The 22,747-nt window shown below is 45.1% G+C and overlaps 1 protein-coding gene across 2 annotated transcripts in view; it reads left to right on the plus strand.

The window, feature by feature from the left end:
• The window catches only part of SLC24A3 (solute carrier family 24 member 3), a 477,919-nt gene extending 458,620 nt beyond the window's left edge, over positions 1-19,299 (plus strand). Inside the window, exons 16-17 of one of the 2 annotated variants that reach the window (XM_072736499.1) lie at positions 13,972-14,037; positions 17,385-19,299. In XM_072736499.1, coding sequence (XP_072592600.1) covers positions 13,972-14,037; positions 17,385-17,534 — 216 coding nt within the window. In that variant the 3' untranslated portion in view covers positions 17,535-19,299. Of the gene's footprint in view, positions 1-13,971; positions 14,038-14,217; positions 17,197-17,384 lie in introns of those variants that run through there. The other variant, XM_072736500.1, reaches the window with a different exon arrangement.
• The last annotated feature ends 3,448 nt before the right edge of the window (positions 19,300-22,747 follow it).

The raw sequence follows: 22,747 nt of genomic DNA on the forward strand, positions 1-22,747 counted from the left end.
CAGGAGGAGCATTCTAGAAAGAGGGGACTACAAGTGCCAAGGCACTGAAACATGCTGTGTCTGAGAATAGAAGGGAAGGAAGCCAGGCAATAGAAATGCAGGAGTGAGGTGGGCAGGAGTCATGGGTTTCACTCTTTGTGCATTGCTATCCCAAGTCCTCTTCTGCAGGTCAGAGAGGTTGTCACAGCCAGAAATAGGCAGAGAATATAGTGAGACTTTTTTTTTTCTTGCCACAGTAGGAAGGAGGAGACGATTGCCAAAAACAAAGAGCACCACAATGCCACCATGCATGGTTGAGGACACAGGAGCATGAGGGGCATCACTGGGATGGGATTTTAGACCAGATACATCTCTAAGTTTGAATCTCTGCTAGAAGAGAGGACAGGATCTGCTCTTAGGCTTAAGTGAGCTCTGCAGCTTTACATAAAGAAGGACCTGGAAGGAATAAACAACTCCTGACCCCCAGATTCCTCACTGCCCAGGCCATGATGCCTTATATATGTCTACAATGGATTTCTGACTAAAGATTGGAGGAAACATTTTTGATCCTTCCATGAGGATTACACATTTTTCAGTCCCTGGGTCCTACCTGGTTTTCATCAGGCCCCCCCAGCCCAGCCCCCAATGCCCATCCACATGTGTAGGGCATCTGTGTAACCTCATGACATGATACCCAACTCACTTGGAAAAATAGTTCCAGGTACATGAAAAAGCAAACTTCAGGGTTTATTTGCCATGAGCATTTTGCCTTCCCTCTTCACTTCCAGCTTTTTCTGGGAGAGAGAGGCTTCATTTCTGTAAGGACACTCAGGGGCCTCCTTCCATTTAGCATGACAATAACCCCATGACATCTCTCTGCATCTCTCCCATCAGAACCCAGAAGCCTGTGGGGGTTTAATAGTCTCTCCTGCCCTCACAACGGACCTGCTGACAATTCTGAAGCAATTTTTCCATCTCTACTAGTTGGAGTTTCTAAGTCATAATTATTGGGTAATTACCATCAAGACAGCTGTTTTGTGCATGGTATTAGGTTCAGGCATTTGATAGTGAGGAATAAATGCAGTCTTACAGATTTTGACATTTCTTAGCACTTGCGGTTTGCTCAGAAGCCAGCTAGCTACCTAAGTGCCTGAAATATTTTTAAAACTCAGAGTTTGGGAAATGAGCACTTCTTGTCCCATTTTGAACTAAGAAAGTCACCAGGCAAGCTCCAGGAAGCCAGGACAAAACTCAGATCTCTAAGCTAAGCCTTAGAAATGCAAAGCAAATCCACAAAGTAATAGAGGGAGGAAGAGTCTATTTTTTTTTCCAAGCAAGAACCCATCTAACCCCAGAATCCACAAAGAGAAAAAGAAGAGGTGATCAGAAGATTCTTATCCTATACTTTCTGCCCAGTTCATTCTTTTTCTGATCAAACATTAACTGAATGCTTACTGTGTGCTAAACTGGTAACCACCATTGGGAATACCTCAGTGAGCAGGCCAGACACTGTCCTGTGCCCCTGGAACTGCAGCCTCTGGAAAGAGACAGTTATACAAGCAATTCCAAAACAAAGTGTGATGCATGACCTCCTAAGGGCTAGTGGTGCAGGAGTTGCATGGTATGTGGCAGGGGTTGGGGACCTCCAATGCTTGTAAGGAAGTGATGCTTATTCTGAGAACCTGAGATTATCGGGAGCCAAGCGGTAAAGAATGTAAGAGGAATAGCTTGTAGAAGATTGAGATCCAAGAAAGCTTCATACTCAGAAGGACCTGAGAATAGCACCTGGGATGGGAATTGGGGGGATGTGGGAGCAGGAGGGATGTGGCAAAGTGGAGGGATGAGTGGCTGGGATGAAACAAGAGACAGAGAGGGACCATGTGCTAAAGGATATGGTGAGCTAGAGCCATGGCAGTAGGAAAAGGAAGGGTATGAGGGAGGGAGTGTTGTGATTATATGCACCTTTTAGAAAGAAGATTCTGACTACTATGTAGAGAAGGGGTTGGAGCCAGATCAGACTGATGATAGTAAGACTGGCTATGAGACATTTGCAGGAGAGAGAAAACATAGTGACCTGGACTAGGGTAGCTGTATAAGTTAGCTATTGCTACCATAATGCTGCATAACAAACCATCCCCAAACTCAGCAGCCTGCCATACATTAGCATGTATTTCTCATTCATGCATCTGTAAGGTGACAGGTGTTGGCTGATCTAGGTTTGGATCCAAACTTCAGACGGAACTATTCCTCGTGTCTCTCATCCTCTTTGGACCACTGAATTCCTGAGACACATTCCTTCCAGGATGAAAGGCACAAGAAGTCATGTCAATGATGGAAATACATTTCAAACCTGCGTTTGTGTTAAATCCACTAATATCCCATTGGCTAAAGTAGATCACATGGCCAAACCCAAATCCAAGAGGCAGAGAAATGCTCCTGTCTACCACAAGGCTGTGGAAAGGAGGTGGACACAGAACTCTAGTACAGGTGAGAGGAGTCGAGATCAGTGGCCCACTCCACTTCAGTTATAGCAATAAAGCAGAACAATAAAAGGCACCAGAAGGAACTGCAGAATAAAAATCAGCAGAACTTGGTGGTTGCTTTAGCGTCAGCCCCTAAATACATGTTAAAGAGGAGATGATTTGGGACTAAGCAAGGGTCTGGTCATCCAGAGATTTTGTTGGCTGTTGTGAAAAGTTTGGATTGTGCTTTAACTGCCATTGAGGATTCAAACCAGGTAAAGGTATGATTCACTTTATGTTTTAAGATAATATTTTATACTGTGTGAAAATGCATTATGAGAAGGCAAAGAAGAGGAAGACAAGTCAGGGAGCTGGTGACAAGATGCTGACGACATGAGATAAGGTAGAGTGAGAGTAGAAAGGGATAAAAAGAGATTTTTCAAAAGAATTGACGAGGTTTTCTGATGGATGTATGGAGGGGATGAGAAAGAAAAATTGAAAGTAATTTCTAGTGCCCTTTATGGAGATGAGGAAGACAGGTGGTGGGATGGGGAACATATTTAGGAGGAAGTAACAAGGGGACAGATTATGTATGATATGTGTGAGGGTCATCCAAGTGGAGATGTCAGGTAGACAGTGGGATAAATGGGCCTGAGTTCAGGGCTGAGGTCTTGGCTGCAGGCATAAACTTGGAAATCAGTAGCTTTAAATGGTGTTCAAGGCATAGAGCTCATAAAGGAAGTAAAGGTAGATATAGAAGAGAGCCCAGAACTATATTCTGATGTTAGGTTGGGAAAAATAAAAACATCTAGTGAAGGAGGCTGAGGAACAGTCAACCAGAAAGTGGGGCTGTGGAGCCAGGAGAATGTTTCAAGGGTGGTACGGCCAAGTACATCAAGGCTTTCCTGAAAGCTTTTCTTCTAAGACCAACCTTCAGCCAACCATTTCCTCCTCCAAGAAGGCTACTCCTGCCAAATTTACTCCCTCCAGAATCCCATGGGCCTGTTATCACTGATATGCAGGAGCTAGATCTCTCAACTAATGCTCCCCAGAACCCAGGAGAAGGCCTGGGCCTGTGTGGCATAAACCAACGAGCTAGTCAGTTCTTAAGTACTTCCACATCCTTCCTTCTCATCTTGGCAGTAAGCTTTCCCAAATCAGGTTCCCAACATCTGGATACTGCTCCTGCTGCCAGGTCCAGCTTTCCTTTGTTCTGATAATCCCTTTCCCAACCACGAGCAGACAGTGGGGCACTGAAACCTCCTCTTACAGGCTCACCAGAAGAGATTGCATGACTCTTTGTAACCCCACCTTCAGTGAGGCCATAATGGTGGCTTACAACCAGCCAGACTGGAGCATTTGCACCATGGAAGGCAACAAAATGCCAGAATGCCAGGGCCAAACTGTTACCACAGCATCTGGATAGGGAATCTGGGGACTGTTGGCCAACATCTTACTGAATGGTTCTTCCTGAGGTTGTCCTAGCAGAGCTCCTGGGAGCTACAGTGATGCTACCCAATCCCATTAAGGGAAATCTTGTGTTAAATTTCAGGCACTGTGTCAGAAAAATGAGGTGATATTTGGGGGAAGGCAAGGTCCTTACAGATCCCCTGTGGATGGGCTTACCTGGGTTGCCTAAGGCCTGAAGCCTATTTATTTCACTACCCCAGTTTAGATCCACCCCCAAACACCATTCAATCCTGAGACAAAGATTTGAGGTGAGGCAGGTATTGAGGAGAGGTGGGACACTCCAGCGGGGAAGCGGGGAGGTGAGATGGGTAAGGAAGGCAGCCAATAGCAGTCACGGTGACTACAGTTGAGCCCATGAGGTTGAGGGGCTCTAGCAAATGGTGCACACTCCTATCTCAGAATGACCCCATCTGACGGGCAGGGGAGCCTCGTATTTATGTATCCATCCCAAGAGTCACTGATATAGGGCAGCTTGACACTTCCATAGTTCAGGGACAAGCTCTCCAGGCATAGATACTAGTACTCATTGTGGAGAGGCAGCTGATCCCACAAAAATGATAAGAAGGAGTACTGGGCCATGCGGTCTCAAGGGCATTGGCCACACTGACATCTGTAGTTCTTACAGCTTATTCAGGGTGACAGTTTATTCAGGATGGTTTCAGAAATGATAGGCAGGAAGACTAGGATGCCACTTTTGAGGGCTATTAGTAGGTGAAGAGAATTCTAGCATTTTCCACGTGCCCTTCAGGGTGCAAGGAAGAGTCTAGAATTTACTGTCAGAATTCCAATTCTCAGTCTACACTAATCCCTTACCAGCTCCTTGGTTACGTGTGATATTGTGATGTATAGTAAGAAATATGTTTGATCTTCATCCCTGTTTCTAGAACAGAGCTCCTAAAATTTCTGGATTTTTCCAAAGAGCTATAGGTATCTTCTTTTATGCTAATGAGGTGACTTTTGGATCCCACCTAAGGATGGAGCTGGTTGTCAGGAGAACCAACCATGTAATTAAAAGGCTGAAATTTCCAGTCCAAACCCTGACCTCCAGGGAGACGAGAAAGGCTGGAAGTTGAATCAGTTGCCAATAGTCAGTGAATTAATCAATTGCCTCTGCAGTGAAGCCTCCAGAGGGACAGGGTTCAGAGAGCTTCCAGATTAGTGAACATGTGGAGATTTGGGGACAGCGGTTTGCTGGGGACAGTATGGAGGCTCTGCTTCCTTTTCCAATACCTCACCCTGTACATCTCTTCCATCTGGCTACTCTTAAGTTATATCCTTATATAACATACCTGTCATCTAGTTGGTAAAATGTGTCTGCTCTAACAAACTAGTCAAACCCAAGGAGGAGGTCCTTGGAATCTCCAATCTAATATTGAAAAAGACAACCAGAGCCGGGGGCATCACAATGCCGGATTTCAAGTTGTACTACAAAGCTGTGATCATCAAGACAGTGTGGTACTGGCACAAAAACAGACACATAGATCAATGGAACAGAATAGAGAATCCAGAAATGGGCCCTTAACTCTATGGTCAACTAATATTCGACAAAGCAGGAAAGACTATCCACTGGAAAAAAGGGAAGTCTCTTCAATAAATGGTGCTGGGAAAATTGGACAGCCACGTGCAGAAGAATGAAACTAGACCACTCTCTTGCACCATACACAAAGATAGACTCAAAATGGATGAAAGATCTAAATGTGAGACAAGAATCCATCAAAATCCTAGAGGAGAACACAGGCAACACCCTTTTTGAACTTGGCCACAGCAACTTCTTGCAAGATACATCTGTGAAGGCAAGAGAAACAAAAGCAAAAATGAATTATTGGGACTTCATCAAGATAAAAGCCTTCTGCACAGCAAAAGAAACAGTCCACAAAACTAAAAGACAACCTACAGAATGGGAGAAGATATTTGCAAATGATGTATCAGATAAAGGGCTAGTTTCCAAGATCTATAAAGAACTTATTAAACTCAACAGCAAAAAAATAAAAAAGTAAACTCAACAGCAAAGAAACAAACATAAAATGGGCAAAAGACATGAAGAGAAATCTCACAGAGGAAGACATAGACATGGCCAACAAGCACATGAGAAAATGCTCCGCATCACTGGCCATCAGGGAAATACACATCAAAACCACAATGAGATCCCACCTCACACCAGTGAGAATGGGGAAAGTTAACAAGACAGGAAACAAGAAATGTTGGAGAGGATGTGGAGAAAGGGGAGCCCTCTTGCAGTGTTGATGGGAATGTGAACTGGTGCAGCCACCCTGGAAAACTGTGTGGAGGTTCCTCAAAGAGTTAAAAATAGACCTGCCCTACGACCCAGCAATTGTACTGCTGGGGACTTACCCCAAAGATACAGATGCAGTGAAACGGCAGGACACCTGCACCCCGATGTTTCTAGAAGCAATGTCCACAATAGCCAAACTGTGGAAGGAGCCTCGGTGTCCATCGACAGATGAATGGATAAAGAAGATGTGGTCTATGCATACAATGGAATATTCCTCAGCCATTAGAAACGACAAATACCCACCATTTGCTTCAACATGGAGGGAACTGGAGGGTATTATGCTGAGTGAAGTAAGTCAATCGGAGAAGGACAAACATATGGTCTCATTCATTTGGGGAATATAAAAATTAGTGAAAGGGAATAAAGGGGAAAGGAGAGGAGATGAGCAGGAAACATCAGTGAGGGTGACGGAACATGAGAGACTCCTTACTCTGGGAAGCGAACAAGGGGTGGTGGAAAGGGAGGTGGGCGGGGGGATGGGGTGACTGGGTGACGGGCACTGAGCAGGGCACTTGGCGGGATGAGCACTGGGTGTTGTGCTGTATGTTGGCAAATTGAACTCCCATAAAAAATATACAAAAAAATAAAATTAAATTAAAATAAAATAAAATAAAACGAATCTCCAATCTATAGCTAGTCCATCAGAAGTACAGGTGACCTCTGGACCTGTATTGTCATCTGGGGTGGGGGAGGGCTGTCTTGTAGGATAGAGCCCTTCACCTATGGGATCTGATGCTGTCACTGAGTAAATAGTGTGACAGCAAAAAAAAAAAATTTTTTTTAAAGAGTTAAGTTGTAGGATACCCATCTGGGGTCACAGAAATGCTTGGGTGTGTGGGGAAAACCCACACCCACACATGAATGGGAAATTGGTGAGCAGAGTCTTACCTTGGCCAAGTGCTGAACTCCTAGAGCATCAGTTGTGTCATCTTAGCATGAGAAAAACAAAACCCGCCCTACCTACCTCCAGAATCGCCACTAGAATTCCATGAAACCCTATATTTGTGAGAGCCTCTGGACAGGATGGGACTCAGGCACCAGATGTCATTAAAGTGCCTCTTCTCTGTAGGCTTATTCACTTTCTCACCACATTTAATTGTTCAGGGGAAGAGATTCCCTCCCGGTGATATCTTACAACATCAAACCAAGGCTAGACACATCAATTTGGAGCCTACACCGACACAGGTGTTCCAGTTACCCAAATCTTAAAATGGAAAGTGACATGAAGCAGGTGTTCCAGGTCATACATATTTAGCAAAAATCCAGGATCTTCTTATTTTTCCTAAAAAATTGGCTGGTTGTGTGGAGCTGATCTCAGATCAGGGAGAGATTTTAAACTGTAGTATGGGGGAAGTGAGAATCTTTGAAGCTGGCAATTTCTGACCCCCTAGGGTAAGATTTAGGGAACTATTTATGAACCACGTGCACACATAAAACTAGGTCTGAATGGGTGTCTGTGTGTGCATCCAGATGAAAAATATGCATGCATTGTGGGCTAAATTCCTGTTGACTTGGCAACCAGCCAGCCTTCTGTTTTCTCTGCAACAACTGCCATGAGGAATTAGAGAATGAATTCACATATTTTGAAGGCAAGAAATAAAAACAGTATTAAATGTCAGGGCAGTTGGGCCTTGTATGCTCTCTGGTGGGCATTGCCATGAAGATTTTCTGCATTTGCACTTAAGGGACCCCTGCTTCAGTGACTCAGGAAGCAGGGAAACCATTGTTTAGATCAACACTATGCACAGCAGGGGCTCTCATGCCTTTTGCAAAGGTAGCCCAGAAATGAGAACAGTCTGTGCTATTGTGTGGCTTAACATGCCCCAAGAAACTAGTTTTTGAAGGGGTTGAGTTAAATTTGCTGCCCTCGGGGAAACTTATTGGGGTAATAGAACTGTTTTATTTTTTTTTCATGACTAGTTCGTATTTTATTGGACTGTTGATTTCAGTGCTTCTGTGATGTCAACCTAACAAAGGACTAAATGTTTAGTCGAGGGGATGAAGCCACCCACAAATTTGAGCAAACTTAAGGTAGTTGGAATCAGGGAAAAGTCTACTGAAGGGAGGTCCTTGGTTCCTAACAGTTCTAAAGATTTAATGATCAGTTTTATGGAAAAATTCGAAGTGTCCAGATGTCCTTTAGGCAGGAGAAACAGGAAGGACTGGAGGACGTAGGCAGTAGGGGCAGACGGTCTGCAGCACGGACGGCTGGGCTGCAGAAGCCGCTTTCCCGTCGGTCCGTAGGACGAGGATGCTTTCCTCAGACAAGGGATGGAACTGTTTTATATCTTGTTGAGATGTGGGTTACATGGGAACATACATGGGCATTGATCAAAACTTAGCCAATAGTAGGGATTTGAGCCTTTACTATATGGAGATTATGCCTCAAATTTTTTTACCAAAAAAAAAAAAAAAAACAAACAAAAACAAAAAAACAAACTATTTCGGTGCCCCCTCACTCTGTTCCCTAAAAAGATCAGCTTAGGGTGCCCAGGTGGCTCAGTTGATTAAGTATCTGCCTTCCACTCAGGTTATGATCTCAGGGTCCTGGGACTGAGCCCTGCATCTGGCTTTCTATTCAGCAGGGAGCCTGCTTCTCCCTCTCCCTCTGCCATTCCCCCTGCTGGTGCATGCTCACACTCTCTCTGTGTCAAATAAATAAACTCTTTAAAAAAAAATTAAATATAAGCTTAAAGCCCCCCCCCCACATCCGTCTCCTCATCCAGCTCTGCACTCTTGTCCCTTGCCACTCAGCCTCACTGCCTCCAACATGCACATGCACTCACATGTGTGCGCACATACGCACATACATCCATGCACAAGCATACACATGTGCTCAGCTTATTTAAGCACACAGTGTATGTAGACTAGTGGGAAGCTAGGTACTGCGTGGAAGGAGGAAAACTTGAAGACCTGGGCATCTGCTGTCAGAACAGTGGGACTAGCTGGGAGCTAAGAAGACTACCCAGGCAAGGTCAGCACACGATCCGCATCAGAAGTGGGGATAGGGCCAGTGAGGGCTCAGTGAACTTGGAAGAGACAAAAGGACTTAGGGAGGGATGAGCAGAATAGAGGTGGGGCAGAAAGGAGGTACGCACCCCATCACCCCATCTGACCAAACTGAGATTCCAAAAGGGAGACAGTGGTATGTTAAGGTGGGGAAGGTGAATCTCTCCTGTTTGGAGAGGCTCCCAAGTGCTCAGCTATAGAGAGGAGATGCTGGGGTGTGAAAGACTGTTTGAGGCCCCAGCAGACCCCCTGGCTATCTTCCTTATCTTCATTCCTGCTTCTCCTATGAGTGAGAGGGGCCACTGTAGGTCTCTTTTCATTGTGTTTGTGAATTATAAAATCAATGCATGTTAATGGCCCCAAACTGGAAGCAACCCAGATGTCCATACACAGTAGAATAATTAGACAAATGGTGATATATTTATGCTGTTACAAAAGGAAATGAGCTATTGATACAATGAAAAACACAAAGGAAATGAAGAAATCTTTAAAAATTATGCTGAGTAAAAGAGAATACTGGTATAAAAGAATGCATATTATAGGGCTCCATTTATATGAATTTTCTTGGCTGGGCTAACCTTAGAAGCAGTGACTAATGCTGGTGAGACTGATGAGGAGATAACAGAACTTTCTGGGGAGGATGGAAGTGCTCTGTATCACGGCTACAGTTTGGGTTACACGGGTATATACATTTCCCAAAACACATTGAACACTGCAATTATGATTTGTGGATGTCACCACAGAGAAATTGTATCTAGAAACAAAAGACCTGTGAACTAAATCCAGCCCTTCGGTAAAATGGTACAATAAATGGGTATAATTCTTTCCATTTTTCTGAATGCTTGAAAACTTTCATGATAAAATGTTAGGAGGAAAAAAATCTATACACATTCACAGAAAAATAAAGTGGAGAAAAGGGACAGGGAATATTGGACAGGATTGTATCACCTCTGGAACACCATCTGGAAAGTGGCAGCCAGGGTCTCCCTGCTCCCAGCCTCTCTCTGACCAGTCCCCTCTGCTCCATTTGACTTCTGCAATGAAATGGATTCATCGTCTGTTCAATGGTTATGCACTGAAGCATGTGGTCTGTGCTCAGCCCTGTGCCAGGCAGAGCATAAAATCTGACATGGTCCCCACCCTTGTGGTGGTTGTTATCTACCGACCCTTTGATCAGGGGACTGCTGAGTGGTGAGTTTATAAAAGAAGCATCCAGGGGTACCAGAGAAGGGATTAGATGGCTCATGAGTGAGTGGAGAATAATGGCCCAGACACATTGAGAACTCACTGCTCACTGTACGCTGGGTCCTGTTCAAGCTTTTTTTTTTTTTTTTTTTTTGCAAGTTGCTTTATTTTTTTTAATAATAAATTTATTTTTTATTGGTGTTCAATTTGTCAACATGCAGAATAACACCCAGTGCTCATCCCGTCAAGTGCCCACCTCAGTGCCCGCCACCCAGTCACCCCCACCCCCCACCTTCCTCCCCTTCCACCACCCCTAGTTCGTTTCCCAGAGTTAGGAGTCTTTCATGTTCTGTCTCCCTTTCTGATATTTCCCACTTATTTTTCCTCCTTTCCCCTTTATTCCCTTTCACTATTAATTATATTCCCCAAATGAATGAGACCATATAATATTTGTCCTTCTCCGATTCTGTTCAAGCTTTTTAACATGGATTAATTCAGTTAATCCTCACAACCACCTCATGAGGTAGAAATTTACTTCTCAGAAAACTGAGGCTTGGGGAAGTTAAGTCCCTTTTCCATGATTGTAAAGCAAGTGAGTGGCTGAGCAGGGATTCAGAACGGGTTCGGTGAACTGGGTCTGAAGCCCATGCTCTAAACCAGGGATCAGCAAACTTTTTGGAAAGGGCCAGAGGGGAAATACAAGTTTTGTGGGCCACGTGGTTTCTATCAAACTTCTTGACTCTGCTACTGCTACATGAAAGCAGAAGTATACAATATGCAAATTCACGAGCTAAGCTCCAAAAAATTTCGTCTACAAAATCAGGCAATGGGCCAGATTTGGCCCGTGGCCCATAGTTGGCCAAATTTTGCTCCAAACCAACTGTAGTCTCCAGTGATTGGGAGATGTTCTAGTTAGACCCAGGGGCATCTGAAGGAACCATTCCTGATTGCCATGTCCGTATGCAGGTGGGGGTTCAGATAGCAAGGAATACATCTACATTCTGAGACCCCAGGTCTGTAATGAATGAAAAAAACAAAAATTACCCCTGGGTGCAATCCATTACCAAAGGAAGATTGTAGAGGAAAAGGTGAAAATGTGAAAAATACTCATAAACCCCACCACGTCAGTTGTCTTTAGCCTTTGGAGCAAGATTTAGAATTTGAGAAGCACCACTCTTAGACATTTTATGTCAATGGAGGAAGAGTAAAGCTCCAAAGCTCTAGTTGAATATGATTCATTTTGAAAAGACAGAAGGCTTAGCCAAAGAGAATTTTCCTGCTTGGAGCTTGGCTCTCACTAGCTCTTTGGTTTCCTAAGGGCAGGAAATCACTTTACGCAATTCTTATTGCTGACAAGGATTCAACCCTGGAGCTCAAAGGGTGAGTGGGGCTAGGATTGCATTGACCACATGCTTAGAAGAATCCATGCAATGTTGATAGTTAAGAGCTCAAAAGGGTATCTGAGTGTGTGTTCACAGTTTCAGGGTGAGCCCAAGGACTGTATGAAGAGGAGAGCCTCAGCGGACTCTTCCTCACTCTGCACAGCGGCTGCCATCTCACTCTGGAAGCCCTGCTTCTGCCCTTCAACTCTCTGGTCAGGGTACATGTAGGATTATTGTAGATTCAGTATGGACAGAATACTTTTTCAGTAGAAGGCATTTGTGATATACTCCTGGATACTGGCCTCTTTATACCTATCCTGCTGATGGAAGGAGAAAATCTACCTATAGCCAGATGGAAAGTCTGCAGGAAGATAAGCTACCAGCCGGACAAGAATGGGTCTAAATCCCTCTTTTTTTTTTACACTGATTTAACCAAGTCAACCCATTTCTTCAACATCACAGAGATATGACTGAGTCATTTGCTCTTAATAAGGCATTCAATGGCTGGGAATACTTTCCCTGGAGTTCAACAGATGGTTGGCTCACATGGATTGTGCTGGCAGAACAGAAGAAGGTCCAGTGAATTCCCTCTATGACAGACATTGCATAAGGAGATGTGTTACGCTCCTGGGTCCCCACACAAAAGTTTTGACTATTAAGGGCATGGAGTTTTCTGTCAATAAAAGGTAAACCGAACATACTCACCTACAGAGATACCCACATGTGCCATTCCTACACCCTAGGGGTGAACTGGTAAAAGGGTGGCAAGGGGTGCCCTGAACCATGTCAGAATGGCCCCAGACCACTTCCACTCATAATCACCACTCAGTTCTCTAATGAAATGATCAACCTGCCTTGCTTTTCCTTCCTGTGGACACAGGCGAGCCTTTGACTCCCAGCTGGACAGTGTACATTGGTGGGGGCTCTATGGCCTCATTTCCAAACCTCAATGCAGATAAGACTTTCCAAGAGAACTGGTGAAAATGAATATCAAAGTCTGAGCCCCCAAATCTGTAGAGATCAGAAATAGATTTAGCCTCAGTACTTACTCAAAGTCAGTGGTTCTTAAACTTTCTCATGCATCAGAATCACCTAGGGGTTTATTAAAACACATGGACGCACCCATCCCCAAAGTTTCTCATTCAGGAAGTCTGGGGAGGATGCTGAGATCCTGCATTTAAGTGCCCAGGTGATGCTGGTTCAGGCAGGATGCTTTGAGCATGGCTGCTCTAAGGCATACCTCCTATCTCGGGGTAGCTGATCTCATGACTTTGACCTAGGTCAAGGCAGAAGGGACATCTTCCCTACACTATGGAAGAAATGCTATATAATCTTTTTTGGCCTGGTTGGCCTTTCAATATTCCCTACCTGCTCTGCCCAATACTGCAGCCAGTAATCACATATGGCTCTTTAAATAGAAATCTGAATTAACTGAAGGTAAGATTAAAATTTTATCTGGTGTATGAGCTACAAGTGGCTAATGGCAGCCATATGGGACAACACAGTTACAGGACATTTTTATCACGGCAGAAAGTTCTACTTGACAGTGCTATTTTATAAGAATTCCAAAAATTGTTTCTCTCTTTCTCCTCAATGTTTGGCAGCTAACCCCACTCTGAAAGACAAACACAACAAAATCCTCTTCTGAATATCAGGAATGGGATGTTAACTCTTTCCTCTTCTTTGCTTGCTCACAATGGCAAGACTCATCCACCTCTTCCCATCAAATTTGGGGGGAGTTCACAGACAACTGAATGCAAAAGAGATAAAAAGTTTAGTAATATTTTTCAAAGTATGGCTCCCATCACTCATATCATGAGATTTACCCTAAAAGTTGTATGTCAAGAATGTGCACACTCCCTGGAAATCAGGTCCACAGGGAAGTGTTGTGGGCAAATGAGAATCAGGCCACACACAACAGAGAATTCAAGTGGCCATGGGGCAGCCCAGGAAGCACTGCCTCCGGAGGGAAAGATGGGGTTGGGTTGGGAGTGAACGACACAAGTGAGCCCCCTGACTGTCCTAGGAAAGTGTACATCCCCGCTGCCAGTGGCAAAGCACTCCTGCCAAAGCTGCCTATTGTTTGCCATCCTAAAGGAGAGATTTGACCTGACCACTACTCAGAGTTGGCTTGAGTCCCTGCACTGAACAAGTGCTTTTTGGAAGCCTAACTGTGCATCTTTTCTTACAGATTCGGCTGAACAGCAGAGGACTGATCTACTCTGTGGGCTTACTCCTGGCCTCCGTCTTTGTCACGGTAGGGCTAGAGCTCCTTCCCCTCTCCAGTTCCTGTGTTCCATCACCCTCCCCACCCCCCGATCCCACCCTCGGGTTCTTTGGCTACAGTTTGTTTGTACACCACATGGGCTTGGCCTCTGGGTGGATGGGGATAATCAGCCTCCAGATGTCCCATCTCCTTCATGGCTGTTTCTTTTAGAAGTGGATCCTAGCAACTCACTAGAAAGCCTTTCCGCTTTATGAAAGGAGCCAGCCCTCCTCTGAGAAGTGTGGCCCTGCCTCGTGTCAAGCACAAGCCATTTTATCAAAAGCAAAAGGGAGATCCCACTTTTTCTGCAGGATTAGTAAAGAGAAGGGTAGATTTCCAATTAATTATCTTTTCCAGGTTAATAAGCATCTCCATAAATCCATGGGTTCAACCAATATTCAGAGACTAAAAATACATTATTTTATTGACAGTGTACTTTTATGCCACTCCACTATCTTGGCCATTGTATCTTTTTGTATAATCTGGCATTCCAACTCAACTGACATGTTGGGGTAGGAATAGATTCACAACAACACATGGACTGGTCCACATAAAGTATCTGTTAATATACAGGAATGTGGTTGAATATCATATTAGAAAACATTGAGATGCAATGTGCCTTTTCCTGAAATTTTCAAGGAAACAGTCATTGAATTACACTGGCATGTGCTAGAGAATAGGAATTCAGAAGGGCAGGCAGGAAACTAGAGGTCATAGACAGGATCAGGCTGTGAGTCAAATGTCAAGGATTTACTAAAGCTACACTGCCTTACCCAAAGGTGGGAATCTGTGCAATTCTTTTTTCTGTAGCTTAGGAGATTCTATGGGTCTTGTGTGACTTAGGGTTATGATACCTGTCATAGCCACACATAGTGCTCAATGCTCTGCATACACTTTCCCATTTGGAGCTTGCCACACACCCCTCGGGTAGCCACTACATCAGCCCCATTATACAGGTGAACATCTGAGGCCTTTAGAGAAATTGTCACCGAATGAATGAAGGGGCAAGCCATCTGACATCAGAGGGCATACTTACAGCTACATCTGTGCAACCTGTAAGAGGTGGGGCTAGCTACCACCTGGGATGTTGAAGTGGGGTTACTGGAAAGTGGAAGAGAAGTAGGTTTGTTGGGGGTGGGGAAAGACCAATGTCAAACATCTTGAGCTTCCAATGCCTGTTTGACACATAAGGGAAGAGGTCGAGAAAGGCATTGGAAAGATGAGTGTGAGTTCAGGGGACACATCCAAGCTGGAGACCCCAGAATGTGGACGGTATTTAAAGCCTCAGGAGATGAGCATAGACAGACAAGAGAAGAGCCCAACATCCGAGTCTTGGTGCCCTCTGGTCAAGATGATGTTAGGGAATGTCAGGGTGATGATAATAAAATGCCAAATGAAACAGAATGAGCAGTCGGAGAGGCAGAAGGAAAACCAGCAGAGTATGGCATCTGGAAGCCAAGTGGAGAAGATGTTTCATGGTGAAGGGAGTGATTGGCTCTTGTCACAGGAGTGAGTCCTGAGCTTTGGCCATTCGGGTTAGAAATACAAAGTTGTGGACACAAAGTTGTGTGTCCTGAAAAGGGTAGTTGGTGGGGCAATGAGGCAGAAGATTGGGTAGAACAAGCTAACAGAGAATGGAAGGACAGAAATGGACACAGCAGTATTTACAACTCTTTCAAGTCATCTTACTGTAAAGAAAGAAGTGGGGATCCAGAAAAAAAAATGTAGTTGTTTTTTCAAATGAGATAACTAGCAGCATTCTTGTATCCCAGTTGGAGTAATCCAGGGGTGGAATGGGGATCAGATGGAGATGGAAGAGGGCAGCTGCTGGGGCCAGGTTCTCGAATGTTGGGGAGGCAGGATTGTGTACATGTGTGGAGGTGTGGGCTGTGGGCAGGGCTGTGGGCTGCTGGTCCTCACTACCAGGAGAAAAGGCGAGCAAGTGAATCTGGTGGTGGAGCTCTAGGGACAGGAACACGGTCAAGTGCTAAGGGTGAAGGTTAAGAAGGGGGTAAAGGGGTCTGAGAAGAGAGGAGAGGCTGGAAACAGTCATCCAAGAAAGGGAGAGACTATGCACTTAGGGAAATGTGGGATGATTGCTATAAATGGCCCCCTTCGAGGTTTGTAGGCTTGAATTTAAAGTGAGACCCTTCGGCAGGTATGGCCAGGCAGTTTCCTCCAGGCTGGGTCAGCAGCATGGAAGCAATGTGGTGTAGCTGGAAACTAAGCTGGAACCGAAGGCTGTGACTTTACCACAGGAGGACAAGAGCACTAGAGAGAGGCCAGTGAATGGCGATGGATGTCCAGGGTGGTTCTAGTGATTGCTGGTGGAATTCCCGCAGGGTAAGGTGGGATGGAGGTGGGTACAGGGGGTGGCGTGCAGTGAAATGGTGGTGGTAGCCATAAATTCTGGGGTCCTGTAGGTCTGTGGAGTTGCAGGAGGAAGGGTAGAAGATGGACCAAGCAGGAAAGAGGAGGTGGCAGTCAGAGAGCGGGATGTTTGACGTGGAGAGGATGGAGTTGTCTCTGTTCTTGCTAACCACAGGGGTGCCATAGATAGGAGTGACAGTGAATGGGATTCGGGGATCTGGGGGAGGAGGGGAAAGAGACTGGGTTTGCAGCGCTGACTATAGCCAGATGGGATGGCTTTGGAAGGCTTTAGATTCTATGCTTGGTGCTTTTGGGGAAGCAGCAGTGAGGAGCAAGGGGGCACAGCTTCCTTGCCCCCAGGCATAGGAATGGAAGAGATGCGACCACTGCCAGCCAGGAGATGTGTCCTCAGGAAGAGCCAGGGACTACTTGGGGCAAGAAGGTGAGGAGTCAGAACCAGCGATGCGGCACAGAGCAGTGCTGGGCTGCCGTCCGGGGTGAGGAGTGGTGGCCGTTCAACATGCCTATGTCGATTGGTTCCATCATTATGATTTTTAAACGTTTTTTTAAAGTTCTGACTTCCCAGGGCACGTGGGTGGCTCAGTCGGTTAAGCATTGGCCTTCAGCTCGGTTCAGGATCCCGAGGTCCTGGAAACGAGTCCTGTGTTGTGCTCCCTGCTCCGTGGGGAGTCTGCTTCTGCCTCTCCCCCTGCTTGTGCTCTTGCTCACTCTCACCCTGTCAAATAAATAAAATCTTTAAAATAAATAAATAAAATCAAAGTCTGGCTTCCCTTCTTGATTTTTGGTGTCCTGATCTTCCAAAATGTGAGCGAGGAGCTTGGGGGGCTCAGAGACCATCAGTGCCCTGCAGGGTCTGCCACTGGCGACCCCTGGCCCGGCCACCCCAAAGCCCCCCTCCCGGTGCCGCCTCTTCCCGTGCCCTCTGACCCCAGCTGTGTGTGTTGCAGGTGTTTGGCGTTCACCTGAACAAGTGGCAGCTGGACAAGAAGCTCGGGTGCGGGTGCCTTTTCCTGTACGGCGTGTTCCTGTGCTTCTCCATCATGACGGAGTTCAACGTGTTCACCTTTGTGAACTTGCCCATGTGCGGGGACCACTGATCCGCCCGGAGGCCCGCCGAGCTTCGGTCCTCCTTTTCTGTGCAATACGAAATCCAGCCGCACCCCGAGTCACGGGGGCCCCCCACCCCGGCGCCGGGGTCTCCGGGTCTCCCGCGCGGGTCACGGGCCTCCGCTCCTGCCTCAGTGGCCCAGGCTGTCCCCGCCCCTCCACGCTCCCCCTCCTCCGTGGCCTCCGCCCGCCGCCCCTTCCTGTCTCCTCCGTGTGAAGACTCTGACATCCGCGTGAATTTACAAGCTCCATTTTTGAACAGTGACTGAGATTCTAGAAAAACAAAACAAAAAAAAAACTGGCTGCTAACTGGCCCAAGCCAGGCAAAACTTATTACAATCCCTCCTCCTTTTTTAAGTTATTGGATGGAAGACACACCCAATTTATGACCCGAGACTGTCAAAGGAATAGAGAGGAGAGGGTACATACTGATGGTAGGGAGTGTTCGGGATTTCGTTGCGTTTTGAGGGGATGCCTAGGTTACTGGATTTGGGAAGGTTGTTTCACTTTGGGGGTGGGCTTCCCCCTTTTCTTCCTTTTCTTCCAGAGATGGAGAGCTTCTCTTGCATCTTCTTTCCCTGGGCTCTGGATTAGCAGACGATCCACAGATGGTCCCCGCCATGTCTTCTGGGATCAAATCCCAGGCACGGTGGAAGATGCATGGATTTAGTGCTTAGTAGAGGAACATGTAGGCAAGGCCACCAGGAACAGCTGCATAAGGTTTCATACCCGAGGATGCCTCCCTGAAGTCCTCTAGGCGTTACCTAGGGGGCATGAGGCTTTCGAGGAAGAAGACAGCTTCCCACATATCCATTAGGATCATCTTTTTCTCACTAGGTTCCTTCTAGTCTCTCAAGCAATAGTTCTAGCCTGCCTGAGGCCTCCGATGAGGGGCCCTGGTTACACTCCCCATCCGTGAGGTGCCAGGCAGTCAGCGCCAGAAGCTTCCCAGCCCGTGAGTCCCTGAGATGCGCGCTCATCACTTGGTATTTGGGGTGACAAGGAGTGAGCCAGAGGCCACCACTGCTTTCGTGCAGGAGTTACAGACACTGGTTTCTTGGAAAATGGAGAGAAGCACACTTTGCACAGACGTCGTCAATAAAGTCCCAATTTGCCACTCGGTATTGAGTACACTGGACCCTGACAGCTGGCTCCTGGGCCAGCGTCCTTCCTCACAGGACGCCTCCACCAAGCTGCCCCGGCTCCGGCCCTCCCATCCTGGAGGGAGGGCAAGAACTGACACCTTTGGAACCGCAGAATGTGTTCAATGCAGACTCGCTCAAGGGCATAAGTTATTGTGAACATTGTTGCCAATCACCGCTCAACAGCCCTGCTAGATTTTGTATGATGCTGAATTATTATGCCACTAATTCCACCGAGTTAAGACCCACCCATGCTTGTTACACTTGTATTTATTGAAACTGTGGATTCTTGCCCCTGCTGCCCTTGTATTTACTTTAAGCACTGATCACTTATCATTCATTCAGTATGGTTTCCCCCAGTCCCTTGTACACATTCTGGTATGAAATGTAAAATTAACCTGCTACAAATTGGTTGAATGTTTCTGTCAATGGTGCAAACGGAGGCCAGCGTAAGCCGATGGGGCACCTGCCTGAAGGAGGAACAGGAAAGGAAATCACCAATTTGGGCTCTCAGAGCTGAGACACACGTATTGATTCTGTTGCACATTTTGCACTGGTTTATGGAGATTGTTTTCTTGGACGGATAGTGTAAAATAAACTTCTCTGTTCTGTATCCTTCCTTGAGCAGCGCGCTTTACTTCCTCTCCTGGAGTGTGCCTGTTTTAAACTACACTGACCAGTGTGTGTGGAAGGAGGTGGCCAAGTACTCCTGCTTCTACACTTTCTGGGTGGACTCACCTGGAAAGCTGGCAGTTGTCTGGTGGACTGCAAGTATGAAGTCGTCAGTCGTGGGTCTTCTCTAAATCTGGCAGAGACTTTGGATCTGTCATCCTGTGGAATCCATGCGATGCTCTGCTCTGTATTAGGAATTCTTTCAGCTGACGTGGGAGGAAGGGATTCCAGCACTGCTGATAACGCTCAGCAGCATTCAAGTTCTTTATCCTGTCTGATCTATGTTTCAGTTATGAAAATTCAGACTTCCCTAAAGCTAACTCCTCGAGAGTGACATATGGTTACAATAAGCCATCTATACTAAGCATGACTCCCAAGAAATAATTACCCAGATCTAAAAGTAGACCAAGCTTAGTGAACAAGCCAGGTTTCCACCTGAAGCCACAGAAGTCATGTATAGGAATCAGAAGAAAATTACCTGTAAGTCACAGCACCAACTTTTATTAACTGTGTAAAAAAACATATTTCCCTTGGGGCATCTGGGTAGTTTAGTTGGTTAAGTGCCCAACTCTTGACCTCAGCTCAGGTCTTGATCTGAGGGTCATGAGTTCAAACTCACATGCTGGGCATGGAGCCTACTTAAAAATATTTTCCCCTAGGTTGGAGGGAAAAGATACTTAGCTTTGTTTTGAGTGTTGACATCTAAAAATGCTTTACAACTATATTTGTGCATTTTATAAATAGACACTGGACACAGACAGGGTATTTTCATTATTCTTGTTGGTGCTTTTTATACTGGTCTTAATTAGCTTTAGTCTTAGGCAAAACATTTGATCTGAAACTTAATTTTTTTTCAAGCCTGCTTTTTATGAAATCTTTAGAAATCGTAGCGCTATGCTAAATTTCTCCAAGAGAAAATCTTGGGATAAGGTAAAGTTCCCATGCATAACGATTGCTAACTAGGAACTGGGAAGGTTTCCTATATGGAATGAGCATTTAGCCTATTTCTGCTCAGATCCGTGCCATGCATGATTGTGTCTTGAATTGTGGACTGAGAATGTGGTTCTAAGTGAGCTGACTCTTCAGTAATGCAAAATTGCCAATGTTGCTCTTTTTACTGCTCCCCCTGTCCTAGGATTTATTTGGGAAGGGTTAGGATGGATCTGAGGGTAGAACTTTGACTTAATATGCTGTACCCAACAGTAAAACCAGAAAACTCCCCAGCAGCTTTCTAGAGTGCTGGTTTGTTGACTCCCCAGGTTCTGGTCTTGTGCACAAGGGGACAAAGGGAAGATCCCACAAGGAAGAACTGCCAGAAAGACCTCTTGTTATGCAAAGTGTATTCCCGACCATGCGATGTCCTGCTGGGGGCACTGCCAGCACACACACCTGTTAGGTGGACACTGAGAAGCCATGACAAGAAGTTTCCAGATGGCTCCTGCCCCCTTCTCAAGGAAAGTTCTGGCCCTACCTCTTTAGGAGTAGTACACTTTCAGAGGCACATGTTTCTTATCTACCTCCAAAAAGACCTGGCTGGAGGATAGGTGGGTGAATGCTGCCCATTCTGTTTTCCTAAGTCTGTTGCTGCAGATGCTTAGAGTTTACAGCCATAAATTCGAGTGCTAGAGATTTGAGATTCTGTACATCTCAAACAGCAAACCTGAACTCACTTTAAGCACACAGGCTTCAAAGAAAAGCCTAAATGTTTAAAAATGGGAGAGAGAGGTTATAATATTCTAAGATCCAGACAGTTTTGAATTGTGGTATGTAAAATAGGAATAACATTCAATTTGCAATAAGTGTGATAACATAGCCTTAGAGCTTGACCTAAGTGATCATGAAAATATTCAGATTGTTGGGAAGGATCAGAAGTGGGAAAATAGTGTTGGTGATGCTCCTTCTAAATTTCTTTATGTTCACCTTTTCAAAATAGAATAATTGTCCCATTAACAAGCTAATTATCTGATTATTCTGACCCAGAATAATTTTGATCAGATGGGACATTTTGAAGTTGATAGGACATTTCCATGCTGAATTTTGTGTAGGCTCATACTAATTACTGAGTCTCATTTATTTTTATATTTTCTGCAGTGGCTGCTCAGCATACACACACACATACACACACACATCTATCTGACACCAAAACTCTCTATGAAAATAATCCAAGAGATCTTTGAGAACTTTCCAAATATCCAGCTGTCTGTTACGGTACAACTTCAGGAGGAGTGGGGTGGGTTCAACCAATGTTTCTCTGATAATTAAAAAGGCGTGTGTCCATTGCATCATCCTCTGGAGACGTGGGGCACTTAGAGAAGCCACTGACAAGCAGAGGATTAACAACATGCAAAAGATAAATGATGTGATGCCCCAGAATTGATTTCAATTGAGCCAATGCGTAGTTTTGAAACCCAGTGCAGAGCAGTAAGACTCCACCAAAGTCTCTCAGATGGCTTCCTGTTGCACTCAAAACATTTATTTCCGTAATAAATTGTGGCCAGTAGTCCCATTAATTTTTTACTGAGCTTTAATTTGGCAGGACACTCTTACCAAATTGCGGAGACTTTAAACGTGAATAGTTGTTTCTACTCATTTTCGTTTTCGTCTTTGTCTTTGCAACAGGTGGGAGGGAAGGAAAGACTTAAGACAATGTTGGTGTGTATATGCCACTTAAGGCTTTTCCTGCTAAAATTAATTTACATAAATATATGCATATACATGTACATTACATTTCTTCTTAATAGAACTTCAAACTTACCCTGTTTGTCAAAAACTGTATTTGGTGATATCACGTATTCTGGTTGGTTGAGACAATTGATCTAGTAACTGATCGCAGAAAACTGCATATAAAAGTTGGAATGAAGTGTGGTAAGGAATTTCAGAATCCTGGCAGTTTTGAGGAGTTCTGAGCCATGCTCACAGGTCACTGCTAAAAAAAGATGCATCCATGCACAAGGGTGCTTTCAGCAGAAAGCTAATACTTTTAAATTCCTGCAGAAGAAAAGATGTACTCTCTTCACTTTTGTATTTCCTTTTTGATACATAAATCATATATATCATCTCTCTCCCAAGCTTGATGCAGGGTGATACATTCAGATGCCCTGTTAATTCTCAATTCTCTAACAGCAATGGGTTTGAACCAAAATGATCACTGCTATAGTTTTAGGAGAATTTATTTTGTCAACTTTTACTGGTCCAAACAAACAGTTCCAGAATATTTAAAAATCTATTGTCATACCAGGTTGTATATTCCTTCCAGTTGCTTAAAAGTCAAATACTCTATTCAACTTCATGTATGAGAAAATCCATATGCCTGATTTGCTGGTGGTCTAAAATCCAAGTTTTCCAAATTTAAGCACACATCAGAATTACCTGGAGACTTAGTCAAATAT

This window comes from Vulpes vulpes, chromosome 14, assembly GCF_048418805.1.
Source record: "Vulpes vulpes isolate BD-2025 chromosome 14, VulVul3, whole genome shotgun sequence".
NCBI classification, from domain to species: domain Eukaryota; kingdom Metazoa; phylum Chordata; class Mammalia; order Carnivora; family Canidae; genus Vulpes; species Vulpes vulpes.